General features: G+C 50.7%; 1 protein-coding gene across 1 annotated transcript; it reads left to right on the forward strand.

Moving 5' to 3' along the window:
- Window positions 1-5,106: 5,106 nt before the first annotated feature.
- TNFRSF6B (TNF receptor superfamily member 6b) lies at window positions 5,107-16,401 on the forward strand. Its single transcript, XM_060230589.1, has 4 exons — window positions 5,107-5,234; window positions 6,033-6,417; window positions 10,455-10,661; window positions 14,882-16,401. The coding sequence occupies exons 1-4, from the start codon at window positions 5,187-5,189 to the stop codon at window positions 15,181-15,183; spliced, it is 942 nt and encodes a 313-aa protein (XP_060086572.1). The 5' UTR covers window positions 5,107-5,186; the 3' UTR covers window positions 15,184-16,401.
- The last annotated feature ends 549 nt before the right edge of the window (window positions 16,402-16,950 follow it).

The raw sequence follows: 16,950 nt of genomic DNA on the forward strand, positions 1-16,950 counted from the left end.
AAAAAGGGTCCAGGCGTGAAAAACCTCAGCTTGAGACCCCGGAGAGCCAGTGCCAGTCTGAGTAGACGAGACTGACTTTGACGGAGCCAGGAGAGTATGAAGGCAGCTTCATAGGCTCAAATATGTTCATAAAGCAACTTTAAATGCCTTCTCCAAGCCACTGGCTTGCTTGGCTCGGAGAAGCGATTTAAAGACAGACATGCCTTCTCTGAGCTGGCTGACAGGGCGGCGAGGCGTCAAGAGTCACATAAAACTGTGTAAAAGCTACACAGTTTGACCACCCCGGTCCAGAGCCTTTGAATTGCTTCTGTGAAAGAAAGAGTAAACCCTCCTTACACGGAATCAGATCCTTGGCTGATTGATTCCGGGATTGTCTTCTCAGACTGGCAGTGGCTCTCCTCCAGGGTCTCCGGTGTCTTGATCCTTTAACTAGAGATGCCCAGGATTGGAACCTGGGACCATCTACGTACATGCCAAGCAGATGCTCTGCCAATGAGCCACAGCCCCTCCGCAGTGAATGCCCAACTGGATGGGCGCTCAGTCGGTGGTTAAGAGCTGCAGACTCTCATCTGGAGAACTGGGTTCGATTTCCCATTCCTCCTCCTCCTCGTGCAGCCTGCTGGACAACCATGAGCAAGTCACTGTTCCTCTCAGAACTTCCTCAGCCCCAAGGCGCCTGTTGTGGGAAGAGGGAAGGGAAGGGAAGCCCCTCTGAGCCAGTTTGGTGTAGCGGTTAAGTGTGTGGACTCTTATCCAGGAGAACCAGGTTTGATTCCCCCATTCCTCCACTCGCAGCTGCTGAAATGGCCTTGGGTCAGCTAGAGCTCTCGCAGGGCTGTCCTTGAAAGGGCAGCTTCTGGGAGAGCTCTCTCAGCCTCACCTACCTCGCAGAGTGTCTGTTGTGTGGGGAGCTAGAGCTCTCGCAGAGCTGCCCTCGAAAGGGCAGCTTCTGGAAGAGCTCTCTCAGCCTCACCTACCTCGCAGAGTGTCCGTTGTGTGGGGAGCTAGAGCTCTCACAGAGCTGTCCTCAAAAGGGCAGCTTCTGGGAGAGCTCTCTCAGCCTCACCTACCTCGCAGAGTGTCCGTTGTGTGGGGAGCTAGAGCTCTCACAGAGCTGTCCTCAAAAGGGCAGCTTCTGGGAGAGCTCTCTCAGCCTCACCTACCTCGCAGAGTGTCCGTTGTGTGGGGAGGAAGGTAAAGGAGATTGTGAACCGCTCTGAGACTGAGATTCAGAGTATACGACGGGATATAAATCCAATATCATCATCTTCTTCTTCTTCCTTAAGGCAAAGAAAAGCAGGGTCTATCATTCTACTTCTGCGAGCCAGCGTGGTGAAAAGAGCGGCAGGTTCTAATCTTGAGAACCGGGTTTGATTCCCCCACTCCTCCACATCGTAATGCCCCACTAGAATAAATATACTACACAGGTGAAGCTGGCTGGGTGACTTTGGGCCAGTCTCAGTTCTCTCAGAGCTCTCTCAGCCGCACCTGCCTCGCAAGGTGTAACGTACTGAGACAGGAGACGTTGGTAGGGCAACATGCTTTAATGTAGGCACGTCACAAGAGAGTGAGCACGCGGGCCGGATCCCGCTTATATACAATTCCCGGAACCTCCTACCCAACAGGCCAGTCCAATCCTGGCCTGTTGAACTTCCCGCCACAGTTGGTGATTGGCGGGGTGTTCGCGCCCCTCCCTGAGCCACCCGGGGACCGCCTGGTCGCTCTGCGCAGGGCCGCGCTGGCTAGTTTGCGTTATATCGTTATCCCGATACACTACACAAGGTGCCTGTTGTGGGGAGAGGAAGAGAAGGAGATTGTAAACTGCTTTGAGACTCCTTGAGGTAGAGAGAGGCGGAAAAGTGGCTGATCTACCTGAAGTGGGCAAAAGAAGAAAAGAAGGCGGACATTCAGTGAAAGCTCCGAGTCCTTTGTCCCTGGCTGGAAGACGACGTATAGACTAAGGGAGGTGGGATGGGGGGAAATATGTTAAATGGAATGAGAAGAAGAGTGTAAGAGAAATGGACAATCGATAATAACAATAAAATATATATTTAAATTAAAAAAAAAAGAAGTAGAGAGAGGCGGGGTATAAAACCCAACTCTTCTTCGTCTCAGTCTCATCCACAACAACCCAAAGCTGCAGGTATCTTTCGCCTGTTTGCGATGTGCGTTTCAACGAGCACAAAGCACAACAGGAGTTCCTTCGCCACTTTCTGCCATTTCCTCGTGCAGTTAACCCCCAAGCCGGTTGTTCTCTGGTAGGGAAAAGCTCCTCACATTTTACATTGGGGAACCAAACTAGTTTGAGGTTAGCAATTCTGAGTGGGAGAAAGGGTGAAATGAAGAAGAAGAAACTGGGTTTATATCCCGCCCCCTGCTCCAAATTTCAGAGTCTCAGAGCGGCTCACAATCTCCTTTATCTTCCTCCCCCACAACAGACACCCTGTGAGGCGAGTGGGGCTGAGAGAGCTCCGACAGAAGCTGCCCTTTCAAGGACAATCTCTGCGAGAGCTATGGCTGACCCAAGGCCATTCCAGCAGCTGCAAGTGGAGGAGGGGGGAATCAAACCCGGTTCTCCCAGATAAGAGTCCACGCACTTAACCACTACACCCAACTGGCTCTCAAGAAGAAGATATTGGATTTATACCCCACCCTCCACTCCGAAGCGTCTCAGAGCGGCTCACAATCTCCTTTATCTTCCTCCCCCACAACAGACACCCTGTGAGGCGAGTGGGGCTGAGAGAGCTCTGAGAGAAGCTGCCCTTTCAAGGACAACCTCTGCGAGAGCTATGGCTGACGCAAGGCCATTCCAGCAGCTGCAAGTGGAGGAGTGGGGAATCAAATCCGGCTCTCCCAGATAAGAGTCCGTACACTTAACCGCTACACCAAACTGCCTCCCCCCCCCCCCACACACACCACTGCCTCTGTTCCTCTCAGCCTTCAGGTCTGATAACTGGTTAGAAAAAGAGACACTTTTTTCTTCTAGGAATGAGGAAACAGCACACTGCCAAGTATCACGTGAACTTTGGGCTACTGCCAAGATAGGAACTCCCTCTGCAGCCAACATTTATTGCATTTCATCCAGGCACGAGTGGTATTTGTGAGGGTTATGCTGAGTCACACAGGAGACTGCAGTCTGTCAGTCTCCAACACATCAGCGTGAATCAGCATGGGAACGGCTGTTGCGTGAGTCCTGCAGTGAGGCTGTGGAGACAGTGGGTTTCCCTTTCGATCAGATCGCGTGCGATCCCGTGGGGTGCTGAGTGTCGCGTGACGCTCTAGGGATTTCCCCAGATCTCTGTGATAAGAAGCATAGAGGCTTGAATCATCGTTTCAACAGCTCTTTCTTGTGACCTGTGATGGGGATGCAGAGAGGACGGGTTTCGCTTATGACCCGCTTTTGTGCCAGCCTGTGGGTTGCTGAGTGTTAGGAGGCTCTCGAGGGATTTCCCCAAATCTCTACGGTTAAAAACTTCAGAGACTTGAATCAGAGTTTGAACAGCTCTTTTTCTTTAATTTTAGGGAAACAGTGAGCGCACAGAAAAGGGGAAAAAAAGGAGTTATTCTTCAAGGCACCAGAGCATAGGAAAGGAAAGGTCCCCTGTGCAAGTGCCAGTCGTTTCCGACTCTGGGGTGACGTTGCTTTCACAACGTTTTCACGGCAGACTTTTTACGGGGTGGTTTGCCCTTGCCTTCCCCAGTCCTCTACACTTTCCCCCCAGCAAGCTGGGGACTCATTTGACCGACCTCGGAAGGATGGAAGGCTGAGTCAACCTTGAGCTGGCTACCTGAACCCAGCTTCCACCGGGGATCAAACTCAGGTTGTGAGCAGAGCTTAGGACTGCAGTACTGCAGCTTTAACACTCTGCGCCACGGGGTCCCTTAAAAGAAAGGTCCCCTGTGCAAGCACCAGTCGTTTCCGACTCTGGGGTGACATTGCTTTCACAAAGTTTTCAAGGCAGACTTTTGACGGGGTGGTTTGCCATTGCCTTCCCCAGTCATTTACACTTTTTTGACCGACCTCGGAAGGATGGAAGGCTGAGTCAACCTGGAGCCGGCGAGCTTAGGACTGCAGTACTGCAGCTTTAACACTCTGCGCCACAGGGCTCTTCCTAACAGATCATAACCCTCCTTTAAAAAGTCCATAACCCCCCATTCATATTCCTCTTCCTCCAGACCTTGAGCTTCTGTTATAGGGCAGATGTGCTATTGCATTAGACTGTTAAAAGTTTGCAGAGCAGTTCAGCCATCTTGCACTATTGCCCGGGGTGGGGGGGGCGAATCTTTAGCTGTGTTCCCCTGTGGTTGTTCATGCCCCCCCCCCCATATAACATGAGCTGCAGGTCCTTTCCATGGATCTCAATTCATCAGAGAATTTCCTATTTCTTAGTTGTAGATTTTCCAGGCTGTGTGGCCGTGGTCTTGGCATTGTGAGACCTGATGTTTCGCCAGCAACTGTGACTGGCATCCTCAGAGGTATAACCCAGAAAACTGGAGTTCTCTCTCAGTCAAAGTGAGAAGAAGATGGTAGGCAGGTAATTTATATCTACTCAGGAAGGTGGGGTGTCCTTTTGTTTTACCTAGACTTGTAACAACAGCAATTAACAGGCAACTTTTATTACCTTTTATTGGTTTCCCATGCAAATGCTATCCAGACCAAATGGTCTTTCAATTTGTTTATTGCACTATTTTGCCATTGGATCCTAACTCTGTATCACTTTACATTCTTAACCACTAGCTATATGTAATTCTGCTCATCGTACCCCATTCCCTCGTCTGAAGAAGTTTGCATGCATACGAAAGCTTGTATTCTAAATAAAACGTGGTTGGTCTTAAAGGCGCTGCTGGACTCCCACTTTGATCTTCATTCCCAGTGAGACTTAATTGTCCTTCAGAGTTCATTTGGTTGGGTTTTTTTGGCTTGTGTATGTTGGTGAGAATGAGCTATAAAAAATTTCATAACCATTTGTGCCTTGTGCGTGGCTTCCAGCATTTTGTACAGAAGCCAAGGAAATAACCAGCTCTGTTTCCGTCTTCTTCACTTTCCTGATACAGAATTGCACCCTCCTTGGACAAAAGCCGTAGAATCCACATAGGAAAAGGAAGAGTCTTCCTGGGCAAAATCAACACGGCTGAAGACCTTTCTTAATTCTCAGGTGTCCAATAAGAACCTCCAAGCTCCTAGCATGATACACTCCTACTGCAAGCAGAAATCCTTCAGGAAACTACCTGCGGTAATGCTTCCTCTTTCAGTTCTCTTAGTTTGTAAATGTTCCTGTAAATAAGTTCCAATAATGTAGAGACAGTGGCTTGAAAAGTTTCCCTGTGTCTCAGCGTCACGATGGATGGTAGCCACAAGCCCTGAGTTTCCATGTTCAGAGGTAAAGGTAAAGGCAGTCCCCTGTGCAAGCACCAAGGCGTTACTAACCCATCGCATGACATTTTCATGGCAGACTTCTTACAAGGTGGTTTGCCCTTGCCTTCCCCAGTCATCTACACTTTCCCCGCAGCAAGCTGGGGACTCATTTTACTGACCTCGGAAAGATGGAAGGCTGAGTCAACCTTGAGCCAGCTACCTGAACCCAGCTTGTGAGCGGAGCTTGGACTCCAGTACTGCAGCTTATCACTTACCACTTATGCCAAATGACCAATAGTAGGCCAATGCCAATAGCAGGTTAATGCTAATAGCAGGCATGATTGGATTAGGTGTGATATAAGAACATAAGACAAGCCATGTTGGATCAGGCCAATTGCCCATCCAGTCCAACACTCTTGTGTCACACAGTGGCCAAAAAAAAACTCCATGTGCCATTGGGAGGTCCATCAGTCCATCAGTGGGCCAGGACACTAGAAGCCCCCCCACTGTTCTCCCCCCCACCCACAAGCACCAAGAATACAGAGCATCACTGCTTATCCAGTCCCCTCTAGAAGATCTAGAAAATCCCAGGGACTGAAGAACCTTCCGAGCTAAATAAAAACCGAATACGTTATTCGGATCCCAAATTAACTTCTTTCTTTTTGTTCCCCTCCAGTGGGTGGTTTTCAGCCTTCTGGTGTACTGGTACATCCCACTGTCCAGCTCCGTGCCTACTTACGAATGGCAAGATCCCATTACCCGCGAGAGACTCATCTGCCAGCAATGCCCACCGGGGACATGCGTCGAACAGTACTGCACCAAGAATAGGCAGACCAGGTGCCAACAGTGCCCCAGCCTCTACTATACCCAATACTGGAACTACCTCGATAGATGTCTGTATTGCAACAATATCTGCTCCAGCTTGGAAGTGGAAGCTCTGCCGTGTAATGCCACACATGACCGGGTGTGCCATTGCAAGCCAGGATACTACTTTGACCGCTACTCAGATTTCTGCCTACCGCATTCCACTTGCCCTATGGGGAGCGGAGTCGCTGAGCCTGGTATGTATGATAGGTGAATGCCTTTTCCCAGGTCAGACAAATATCTGAAGCCTCCAGGGGCTGTTGGCTGATGTAAGAACGTTTTAGCATTTATACAGCACTTATTCAGAGTTCAAATTGGTTCATGTCATTAGAAGAAGACCATAGATTTATACCCTGCTCTTCTCTCTGATTTAGAGTCTCAGAGCGGCTCACAATCTCCTTTACCGTCTTCCTCCGCAACAGGCACCCTGAGAGAGCTGAGGGGCTGAGAGAACTCTGACAGAAGCTGCCCTTTCAAGGACAACTCTGCAAGAGCTATGGCTGACCCAAGGCCTTTCCAGCAGGTGCAAGTGGAGGAGTGGGGAATCAAATCCAGTTCGCCTAGATAAGAGTCTGCGTACTTAACCACTACACCAAACTGGCTCTTAGATCGTTTCAGCCACTTTAAATTGGGATACTCACAGATAAAATTGGCCCAGACCTGGCGGAAATGCTCCCGGCAGAGGTCAGGGCCCTGTGGGATTTATTGCCCTTCCACAGAGCCTGTAAAAGAGGTGTTGTGCCAGGCCTTTGCTTAAGGCAACGGAGCGGCCAGAAAGATCTCAGCCCTGCGCCCCCCTCCCCAATGCTGCTGATACCACTCTGTGAACTGGGCTACATACATTATGTATGATACTTAAATTATTATTGTACATACCGTATGTAGCCCAGTTCAGAGAGCCAGTTTGGTGTAGTGGTGAAGTGGGCGGACTCTTATCTAGGAGAACCAGGTTTGATTCCCCACTCCTCCGCTTGCAGCTGCTGGAATGGCCTTGGGTCAGCCAGAGCTCTGGCAGGAGTTGTCCTTGAAAGGGCAGCTTCTGTCAGAGCTCTCTCAGCCCCACTTACCTCACAGGGTGTCTCTTGTGAGAGGAGAAGATATAGGAGATTGTAAGGCACTCTGAGTCTCTGTTTCAGAGAGAAGGGCGGGGTATAAATCTTCAGTCTTCTTCACAAAGTTGAAGACAAATTGAGTCCAGCTTGGAAACCCTGTATTCTAATAATGCTTATTGTTTTTACTGAATTGAGTTGTTATTTATATGGATTGCTTTTATACGTTTATTTTACGTTGTGATCCACCCTGAGCCTGCTCATGGGGACGGCGGAATATAAAGTTGAATAAGAAATAAATAATAACTTGGATGAAAGCCCTGGATGAGAAACGGACGAAAGGTAAACTGCCAATTGATGATATTTTTTGAGATGGGCAAAACCAAAGCCTTTTCTCTGATCAAAAAAACCAGTCCTCAAAATAGACCATGGTAGTTTGAACCTAAGAAGAAGAAGATGATGATATTGGATTTATATCCCACCTTCCACTCTGAATCTCAGAGTGGCTTACAATCTCCTATATATTCTCCCCCCACAACAGACACGGTGTGAGATAGGTGGGGCTGAGAGAGCTCTTCCATGTGTGTGGTGCTCCCTATGGTGGTAGAGGTGATATTAAAGCTTTACTTTAAATCTGGCATTAAAAACCTTGCAGTTTACATCTGCCGGGATATATGTAGGGTTGCCAATCCCCAGGTGGGGGCAGGGGATCCCCCGGTTTGGAGGCCCTCCCTCTCCTTCAGGGTCATCAGAAAGCGGGGGGAGGGGAGGGAAATATCTGCTGGGAACTCTGTTATTCCCTATGGAGATTTATTCCCATAGAAAATCATGGAGAATTGATCTGTGGGTATCTGGGGCTCTGGAGGGGCTATTTTTTGGGGTAGAGGCACCAAACTTTCAGTATAGCATCTAGTGCCTCTCCCCAAAATACCCACCAAGTTTCAAAAAAACTGGGCCAAGGGGTCCAATTCTATGAGCCCCAAAAGAAGGTGCCCCTATCCTTCATTATTTCCTATGGAAGGAAGGAATTGAAAAGGTATGCTGTCCCTTTAAATGTGATGGCCAGAACTCCCTTGGAGCTCAATTATGCTTGTCACAGCCTTGATCTTGGCTCCACCCCTAATGTCTCCTGGCTCCACCCCCAAAGCCTCCTGGCTCCACCCCCAAAGTCCCCAGATATTTCTTGAATTGGACTTGGCAACCCTAGATATATGCCGAACATAGACGGGACACAAGCCACCACACTGAGGCTGCTTCGTCGGGGAGGGTGGGATATAAATCTAATAAACCTTTAAACTCTGAATAACATATTTCCAGTTTGTGTTCGTTACACTTTAGCGAATGTTTGCAAGTGGAATTTGCTGTTCCAGGCCGTAAAATCCTGTTGCAAACTGCTCTGGAAGTTGATGGAAAGGGCATTAATCTGTGAGTGTGAAATTGAGAACTCTTGGCCCAAGGTGAGATTTGTATGGTCTAGATCAGGGGTGGAGAACCTCTGTCCCTCGAGGTCACTTGGTGTGGCCCTGGGGATTGCTGGACTGAACCGAGCCATGCGGCAGCCTCCCTGGGGCCTAGCTGGCCAGCGAGGATCGTGGGGCCCAGCCGCGCTGAGCAGCAGCCTCCCCAGGGCCAGGCAGGGATCACAGGGCCCAGATGTACTGTGCGGCAGCCTCCCTGGGGCCTGGCTGGCCGGCCAGAATTGCGGCAGGGCCTGGGAAAGTTACTGTCCCAGTTCAGTTTGCACTTGATTATCCCAGAGGGTGTGGCCTAATATGCTAATGAGTGTGTGACCTAATATACTAATATTAAGGGATGTGGTCTAATATGCTACTGAGTTCCCGTTCGGCTTTTTCTACAAAAAAGCCCTGGACCTCTGCATTTGCCTAGGGCGGTGAGCCGTGTGTGTGTGTGTGTCAGTGTCAGATTAGGCTCTCCCCACATGACTTCAGATAGAAAAAACAATTATTTGCATTAATCTCGCTGGCCTGATTCATTCTCCCTCGGCGGAACACTGTTTTTTAAGTTGATCATTTTTTATGGCCCGCGAATGATGTTATAAATATCCATATGGCCCTTGGCAGAAAAAAAGGTTCCCCACCACTGGTCTTGATGGACCTCTGGTCTGATACAGCAGGGCTCTTCTGATGTTCTTATGAAGGCCTTGGTCTCTCTGCCCTGTTGGCCTTACAAAGGAATTGGATGGCCACCGTGTGAGACAGGATGCTGGACTAGATGGACCCTCACTGGTCTGATCCAGCAGGGCTCTTCTCATGTTCTTATGAAGGCCTCAGCCTCTCTGCCCTGTTGTTGGCGCTCCAGAGGAACTGGTTGGCCCCTGTGTGAGAGAGGATGCTGGACTAGATGGACCCTCACTGGTCTCAACCAGTAGGGCTCTTCTGATGTTCTTATGAAGGCCTCAGGCTGTATGCCCTGTTGTTGGCGCTCCAGAGGAACTGGTTGGCCACTATGTGAGACAGTTTGCCGGACTGGATGGACCCTTACTGGTCTGATCCAGCAGGGCTGTTCTTATATTCTTATGAAGACCTTGGCCTCTCTGCCCTGTTGGCCTTACAGAGGAATTGGATGGCCATCATGTGAGACAGGATGCTGGACTAGACGGACCCTGGTCTGATCCAGCAGTGCTCTTCTTGTGTTCTTATGAAGGCCTCGGCCTCTCTGCCCTGTTGTTGGCCCTCCAGTGGAACCGGCTGGCCACTGTGTGAGACAAGAGGCTGGACTGGATGGACCCTGGTCTGATCCAGCAGGGCTCTTCTCATGTTCTTATGAAGGCCTCAGCCTTTCTGCCCTGTTGCTGGCCCTCCAGAGGAACTGGCTGGCCACTCTGTGAGGCAGAATGGTGGACTAGATGGACCCTCACTGGTCTGATCCAGCAGGACTTTTCTGATGTTCTTATGAAGGCCTCAGCCCCTCTGCCCTGTTGTTGGCCTTAAAGAGGAATTGGATGGCCACCATGTGAGACAGGATGCTGACTAGATGGACCACAAGCATCAACACTTTCATTTGTAAGCACTTTAGTTATTTGATATAGATTTAGCACTTTATTCAATAATTGTTAATGGTATTTTCTCTAGTATTGCTGTTCCCACCTAGATGTCGGCAACCCCAGCCACCAATCAGGTCTTTTCACGCACTGACTGGGGTTCTCCCACACTTCTGTCTTGCAGGCACCCCTCATAAAGACACCCAGTGTGCAGAGTGCCCTTCGGGGACCTTCTCCAACTCCAGCACAGCGACGTGCCAGCCGCACACGGACTGTTTGGCGCACGGCCTGAAGCTCAACGTTCCGGGGAACCGTTTCCACGACGCCCTCTGCACGGCCTGCGAACTCAACCAAACCAACGGGACCCTGGATTGGCCTGAGGAAAGTGCAGGTGAGACTGGTTACAGGAGAGCGGGGGTGGGGGGCACTGAAAGTGGTTTCATGGTGGCAGCAAATTTAATTAATTTAATTTAATTTTTCTATTTATACCCTACCCTATCCCACAAGCGGGCTCTGGGCGGCTTAAGAAACCTTGCAAAGCATCAAACCAACTACATCCAAACTAGATAATCTCATAATTACAGAATTAACAAAAAAAAACCCTTGATCCACATCATTGGCAACAAGTCCTAGACCATATATAGACTGGTAACATTCAGCATAACATAAGCATAAGGCTCTGGGGGAAGCAGTGACTTCAGGGGACGGCCTCTGGATCGTTTGAAAGCCTGGCAGAAGAGCTTCGTCTTACAGGCCCTGCGAAACTTAGATAAGTCGCGCAGGGCCCGGATCTCCAGCAGGAGCTCATTCCACCAGGTAGGGGCCCAGACCGAAAAGGCCCTGGCCCTCGTTGAAGCCAGTCGGACATCCTTAGGTGTTCCCTCTAAGCTGAGTAGAGTTCCCTCTAAAGTGTTCCTTCTGAGCTGAGTAGGTGTGAGCTAAGCTCAGTTTTTCAGCCTCCAGGGCACACGTTTTTGACTTGGCTCGGGAAGGATTGCCTCAGAGCAAGCTTAATCAAGTTGTGAGGGAGCCAAGCCGCTCCCTCACAACTTTAATGCCAGGAGGATTTTTGCTCACAAGAACTCCCCGACTTGGAGGGCCCGGGCTAGCCTACTCTTGTCACATCATGGAAGCTAAGCGGGGTCGGAGGTGGTTAGTACTTGGGTGGGCGATCGCAAAGGGAGTCTCGACTTGATACGCGGAGGGAGGCGGCGGGGAAACACTGGTGTTCCTCCCAAGCCTTGAAAACTCAATGGGATTGCCGTAAATCGGCTGTGACTTCACAGCATGTTCTATCACAGGGATGGCCAGACTGTGGCTCTTTCCACTCTCCATCGGCTGGCTTGGAGAAGGCATTTCTCTCCTTAAATCACTGGTTGGTGGCTTGGAGAATGCATTTAAAGTTAAAGTTGCTTTCTTTTCGCCTTTCCCTCCCCACCTGTCTTCCTTCCTTCCCTCCTTCCTTCTCTCAGACATCTGAAGTTCATGTCTTGTATTTCTTGCATGGCGTCTAGGGAACTGGGCAAAGGAAGCTCTGGCTCTTTCCTTCCTTCCCCAGGGGAAGAGGTGAGGGAGGAGCCTCAGGCAATAGAAGAAAGAGAGGCTTGGCTCAGTAGCTCTGCTGTGTGACTGAGGGAGCCTGGCAAAGCAAGCTCTCCCTCCCCTTCTCCTCCCCAGGGGAGGAGCCTCAGCCAATGGAGAAAATAGAGGTTTTGCTCTGTAGCTCCTGTGTGATTGCAAGCCAGACATCTGATGCTTATTCTTTGTGGCTCTTACATTAAGCAAGTTTAGCCCCCGTCCTGGAGATTCAAGGGTGGAGCCTGGGGAGGAGATGAACCTCAATGAGGTGGAATGTCCTAGAACAGGGGTGGCCAATGGCTGGGGCTGATGGGAGTTGTAGGGGAAAAAACATCTGGAGAGCTACTGTTGGCCATCCCTGTGCTAGAGGCCACCTTCCAGAGCATCCATTTTCTCCTTGGGGAACTGATCTCTGTAGCCTGGACACGAGCTGTAATTCTGGGGGATCCCCAGGTCTCAGCTGGATGTTGGCAACCCTGTCAGAAAGAGTGCTAGAAGACCTGAAAATCAGCCCGGAGATTGAAATCCAGTCCCTGTCTCATCCCTCGCATAGGTAGTGTAGCAACCATACGAATAGAATCATATAGAATTGTAAGTGTCAGCCAGTTTGGTGTAGTGGTGAAGTGTGCGGACTCTTATCTGGGAGAACCAGGTTTGATTCCCCACTCCTCCACTTGCACCTGCTGGAATGGCCTCGGGTCAGCCATGGCTCTGGCAGAGGTTGTCCTTGAAAGGGCAGCTGCTGTGAGAGCTCTCTCAGCCCCACCCACCTCACAGGGTGCCTGTTGTGGGGGAGGAAGGGAAAGGAGATTGTGAGCCGCTCTGAGACTCTTCGGAGTGGAGGGCGGGATATAAATCCAATATCATCCTCATCACTTAGAGAAGGGCAGGGAGCTGTTCCTGTTGGCAGCAGCAGAAGAAGAATTGCAGATTTATACCCCGCCTTTCTCTCTGAAGCAGAGACTCAGAACAGCTTACAATCTCCTTTCCCTTCCTCCCCCACAACAGACACCCTGTGAGGTGGGTGGGGCTGGAGAGGGCTCTCACAGCAGCTGCCCTTTCAAGGACAGAGAGCAGCCTACAATCTCCTTTCCCTTCTTCCCCCACAACAGACACCCTATGAGGTAGATGAAGATATTGGATTTATATCCCGCCCTCCACTCAGAAGAGTCTCAGAGCGGCTCACAATCTCCTTTCCCTTCCTCCCCCACAGCAGACACCCTGTGAGGTGGGTGGGGCTGGAGAGGGCTCTCACAGCAGCTGCCCTTTCAAGAACAGAGAGCGGCCTACAATCTCCTTTCCCTTCCTCCCTCACAACAGACACCCTGTGAGGTGGGTGGGGCTGAGAGGGCTCTCACAGCAGCTGCCCTTTCAAGAACAGAGTCTCAGAACAGCTCACAAACTTCTTTACCTTCCTCCCCCACAACAGACACCCTGTGAGGTGGGTGGGGTTGGAGAGGGCTCTCTCAGCAGCTGCCCTTTCAAGGACAACCTCTGCCAGAGCTATGGCTGACCCAAGGCCATTCCAGCAGGTGCAAGTGGAGGAGTGGGGGAATCAAACCTGGTTCTCCCAGATAAGAGTCCGCACACTTAACCACTACACCAAACTGGAGAGGACTCACAATCATGGGTTTAAATTAAGGGTGGGAAGGCACCGGCTGGCTATTAAGAAAAACTTTTTCACAGTAAGAGTTGTTCAACAGTGGAATCAGGTACCCAAGGGAGATGGTGAACTCCCCCTCACTGGCAGTCTAAACAACGGCTGGACAAACATTTGTCAGGGATGCTCTAGGCCAGGGGTGTCAAACTTGCAGCCTGGGGGCCGAATTAGGCCCCTGGAGGGCTCCTATCAGGCCCCCGAGCAGCTGGCTCTTGTCTGTTTCCTTCTCCATCTCCCCTGCTTCCTTCTGCATCTCAGCGTGCAATCGCACAGAGCGAAACCTCAATTTTCTCTATTGGTTGAGGCTCCCCCCCCCAATCCTGGTCCCCTGGGGAGGGAGGGAAAGAGCCAGAGCTTCCTTTGTCCAGTTCCCTGGATCCCATGGGAGAAATACAAAGAAAGCTCCTTTAGGACCTACAAGGGCTGATGTTTTAAGCATGTTTTACGGTGTTTTTTTTTTTTTAAGTCTTCAGTCGTGTTTGTCTGTGTCCTTTAAAAAGTTTTATCTCCCTGCTACCTCATCTTAAATAGGTACACACGTGGCCTGGCCCGACAAGGTCTCATTTATGTCAGCTCCCGCCCTCGTAACAAATGAGTTCGACACCCCTAGGCTGACCCTGCGTGGAGCAGGGGGTTGGACTTGATGGCCTTTATGGACCCTTCCAACTCTATGATTCTGTAGAGCTGGAAGGGGCCATACAGGCCACCTAGCCCAACCCCCTGCTCAGTGAATCTTCTTAAGGGCACCAGATCCAGTGTTGTGGAAGGGCCTGGTTTCGGGTTAGTTGTCCACAGCGGTAGTTTTGTAGAAAAAAGGTAGTGGAGCTCACTAGCATAACTCCTTAGCATATCCCCCCGCCAAAAGCAACCCAGTGCAAGAAAGGAGAACCCCAGGCAAGTGAGGCCTGCTTGGGTTGGCTAGAGATCCAGCCAGCCCAAGCAGGCCTCGCTTGCCTGGGGCTCTCCTTGGCTGCCCCCTCTCCCCAGTCAAAAGGCCAAGCAAGCCACCCGCTGCCCAAAATTGCATAAGAAGTGGAGAAAGGGTGGTGCGGGCTTCTCCAGGGGTTAATGAGGGCTGCCGGGGGCGTGGCAAAGCCCCTGTTGGCTGGCTGGCTGGCTGCCTGCTCTCCTAATCCAGGGATTGTTATGCAGCTGCACCCACTAATCAGTGGACAAAGTAGGTGGGGAGGAGAAGGGGGAACCCCCGGCAAGGTTCAGGAGCTGTGCTCCTGTGAGCTCCTGCTGAATCCGAGGCCTGATTGTCCACACCTCAGACGCCGCGCGTCCCTTGGGCCGATCGATCCGAGTTTTGCCCGGCCTTCTCCATGCCGCGTGCTGGAATGTGACCCGTTTTCCGTCTGGCTTTTTCCCAGCGACCCCGGATTGCGAACAGGCTTTTATCGACTTCGCGGTTTATCAGATCAACTCGCCGAGGAAGTTGCGGCTCCTGAAGCGGGTGCTGGAGCAGGAGGCCGAGCCGAAGGAGGGGCCTCAGAGCCAGCTGCAGCTCCAGGCCGAGATCTACTGCCTCACCCGGAACTGGAACTCCCCCGTGGACGTGTCGGTCATCAAACAGCTCCTGTTGGCCTTCCAGAAATCCCAGATGCATCGGAAAAAGAACCGGCTCCAGAAGCATTTATCTACGCAGTTACGGAAACAGAGGCGCGCCTTTTGATCGGAGCCGGGAAATCGCGCGCCTGCAAAAGGACGGGCGCTCGCTTCGGCTCCTTCTAGGGTTTTTAAAATTTCTAGTCAGGAATGGGAATTGTTTCCTTTTAAAAACAAAGTCCTTCACCTGACTTCACAGGAACTACGGTTTGGGTTTTAAGTTTAGTCAGGGCTTGCTTTGTAGGAAAAGCCCAGCAGGACCTCATTTGCATATTAGGCCACACCCCCGGCACCAAGCCAGCCAGAACTACGTTTCTGTGCGTTCCTGCTAAAAAAAAAAAAGCCCCGTGTTTAGTTACGCGTTTTATTTTTCGCTCTCACCCTTCCGGTTTCTCTGGTAGCTTTTCTTTTGTTCAACCATAGATTAAGGGGAAAGCGATCTGTATTGATGATAGAGCCAGTTTGGTGTAGTGGTGAAGTGTGCGGACTCTTATCTGGGAGAACCAGGTTTGATTTCCCCACTCCTCCACTTGCACCTGCTGGAATGGCCTTGGGTCAGCCATAGCTTTCGCAGAGCCGTCCTTGAAAGGGCAGCTTCTGGGAGAGCTCTCTCAGCCCCACCCCCCTCACAGGGTGTCTGTTGTGGGGGAGGAAGGTAAAGGAGATTGTGGGCTGCTCTCTGTCCTTGAAAGGGCAGCTGCTGTGAGAGCCCTCTCAGCCCCACCCCCCTCACAGGGTGTCTGTTGTGGGGGAGGAAGGTAAAGGAGATTGTGAGCCGCTCTGCGACTCTTCGGAGTGGAGGGCGGGATATAAATCCAATATCTTCACCTACCTCACAGGGTGTCTGTGTGTGTGTTCAGGAGGAATGGAAATACTGAACTGTAATTAATGGATATATGGGAATGTATGTAATCAATGTATTGATGGTAAAATGGTCAATGTATATATATGCCATGTTGTAATGTATGGATGACAGCACTAGCTATAACCTGAGGAGGGGTGTCACTATTATATGTAAAGAGACAGCTTATAGCATGTGCTGCAGAACTGAAAGTAGATCTAGAGGCTTAGATGATCTACATGACAGCAGGTGGCTGGCTGCCAGAAGTCTTGCATCAGCCAGCAGAGTCAGCATGACACAGCAAGTTGCTGATTGGCTGTCCAATGTATAAATGTACAGAGCAACTGTGGTGATTGTGGGTTAAAGGAGTTGGAGTGCAGCGGAGCATATTGTCAGTCAGGAGAGTGAGTGGTATTGTAAATAAATGTATATAGTGGTTTTACAGCTACTGTGTACAGCCTTCATTCTTGCGTCGCTAAGAATCACCCTCTCGGTCTCTAAGCGCATCGACAGTCTGTTGTGGGGGAGGAAGGGAAAGGAGATTCTGAGTCGCTCTGAGACTCTTCAGAGTGGAGGGCGGGATACAAATCCAATATCTTCATCTACCTCACAGGGTGTCTGTTGTGGGGGAAGAAGGGAAAGGAGATTGTGAGCCGCTCTGAGACTCTTTGGAGTGGAGGGCGGGATATAAATCCAATATCTTCATCTACCTCACAGGGTGTCTGTTGTGGGGGAAGACGGTAAAGGAGATTCTGAGTCGCTCTGAGACTCTTCAGAGTGGAGGGCGGGATATAAATCCAATATCTTCATCTACCTCACAGGGTGTCTGTTGTGGGGGAAGAAGGGAAAGGAGATTGTGAGCTGCTCTGAGACTCTTCAGAGTGGAGGGCGGGATATAAATCCAATATCTTCATCTACCTCACAGGGTGTCTGTTGTGGGGGAGGAAGGGAAAGGAGATTGTGAGCCGCTCTGAGACTCTTCGGAGTGGAGGG

This window comes from Heteronotia binoei, chromosome 2, assembly GCF_032191835.1.
Source record: "Heteronotia binoei isolate CCM8104 ecotype False Entrance Well chromosome 2, APGP_CSIRO_Hbin_v1, whole genome shotgun sequence".
Lineage (NCBI taxonomy): Eukaryota > Metazoa > Chordata > Lepidosauria > Squamata > Gekkonidae > Heteronotia > Heteronotia binoei.

What these genes read in the sequence shown, in the direction of transcription:
- TNFRSF6B (XM_060230589.1), top strand. Translation starts at nt 5,187, where the DNA reads ATGATACACTCCTACTGCAAGCAGAAATCCTTCAGGAAACTACCTGCG. An exon ending in CCTTCAGGAAACTACCTGCG is followed by an intron (nt 5,235 to 6,032) that starts GTAATGCTTCCT and finishes GTTCCCCTCCAG; the next exon opens with TGGGTGGTTTTCAGCCTTCT. An exon ending in GAGCGGAGTCGCTGAGCCTG is followed by an intron (nt 6,418 to 10,454) that starts GTATGTATGATA and finishes TCTGTCTTGCAG; the next exon opens with GCACCCCTCATAAAGACACC.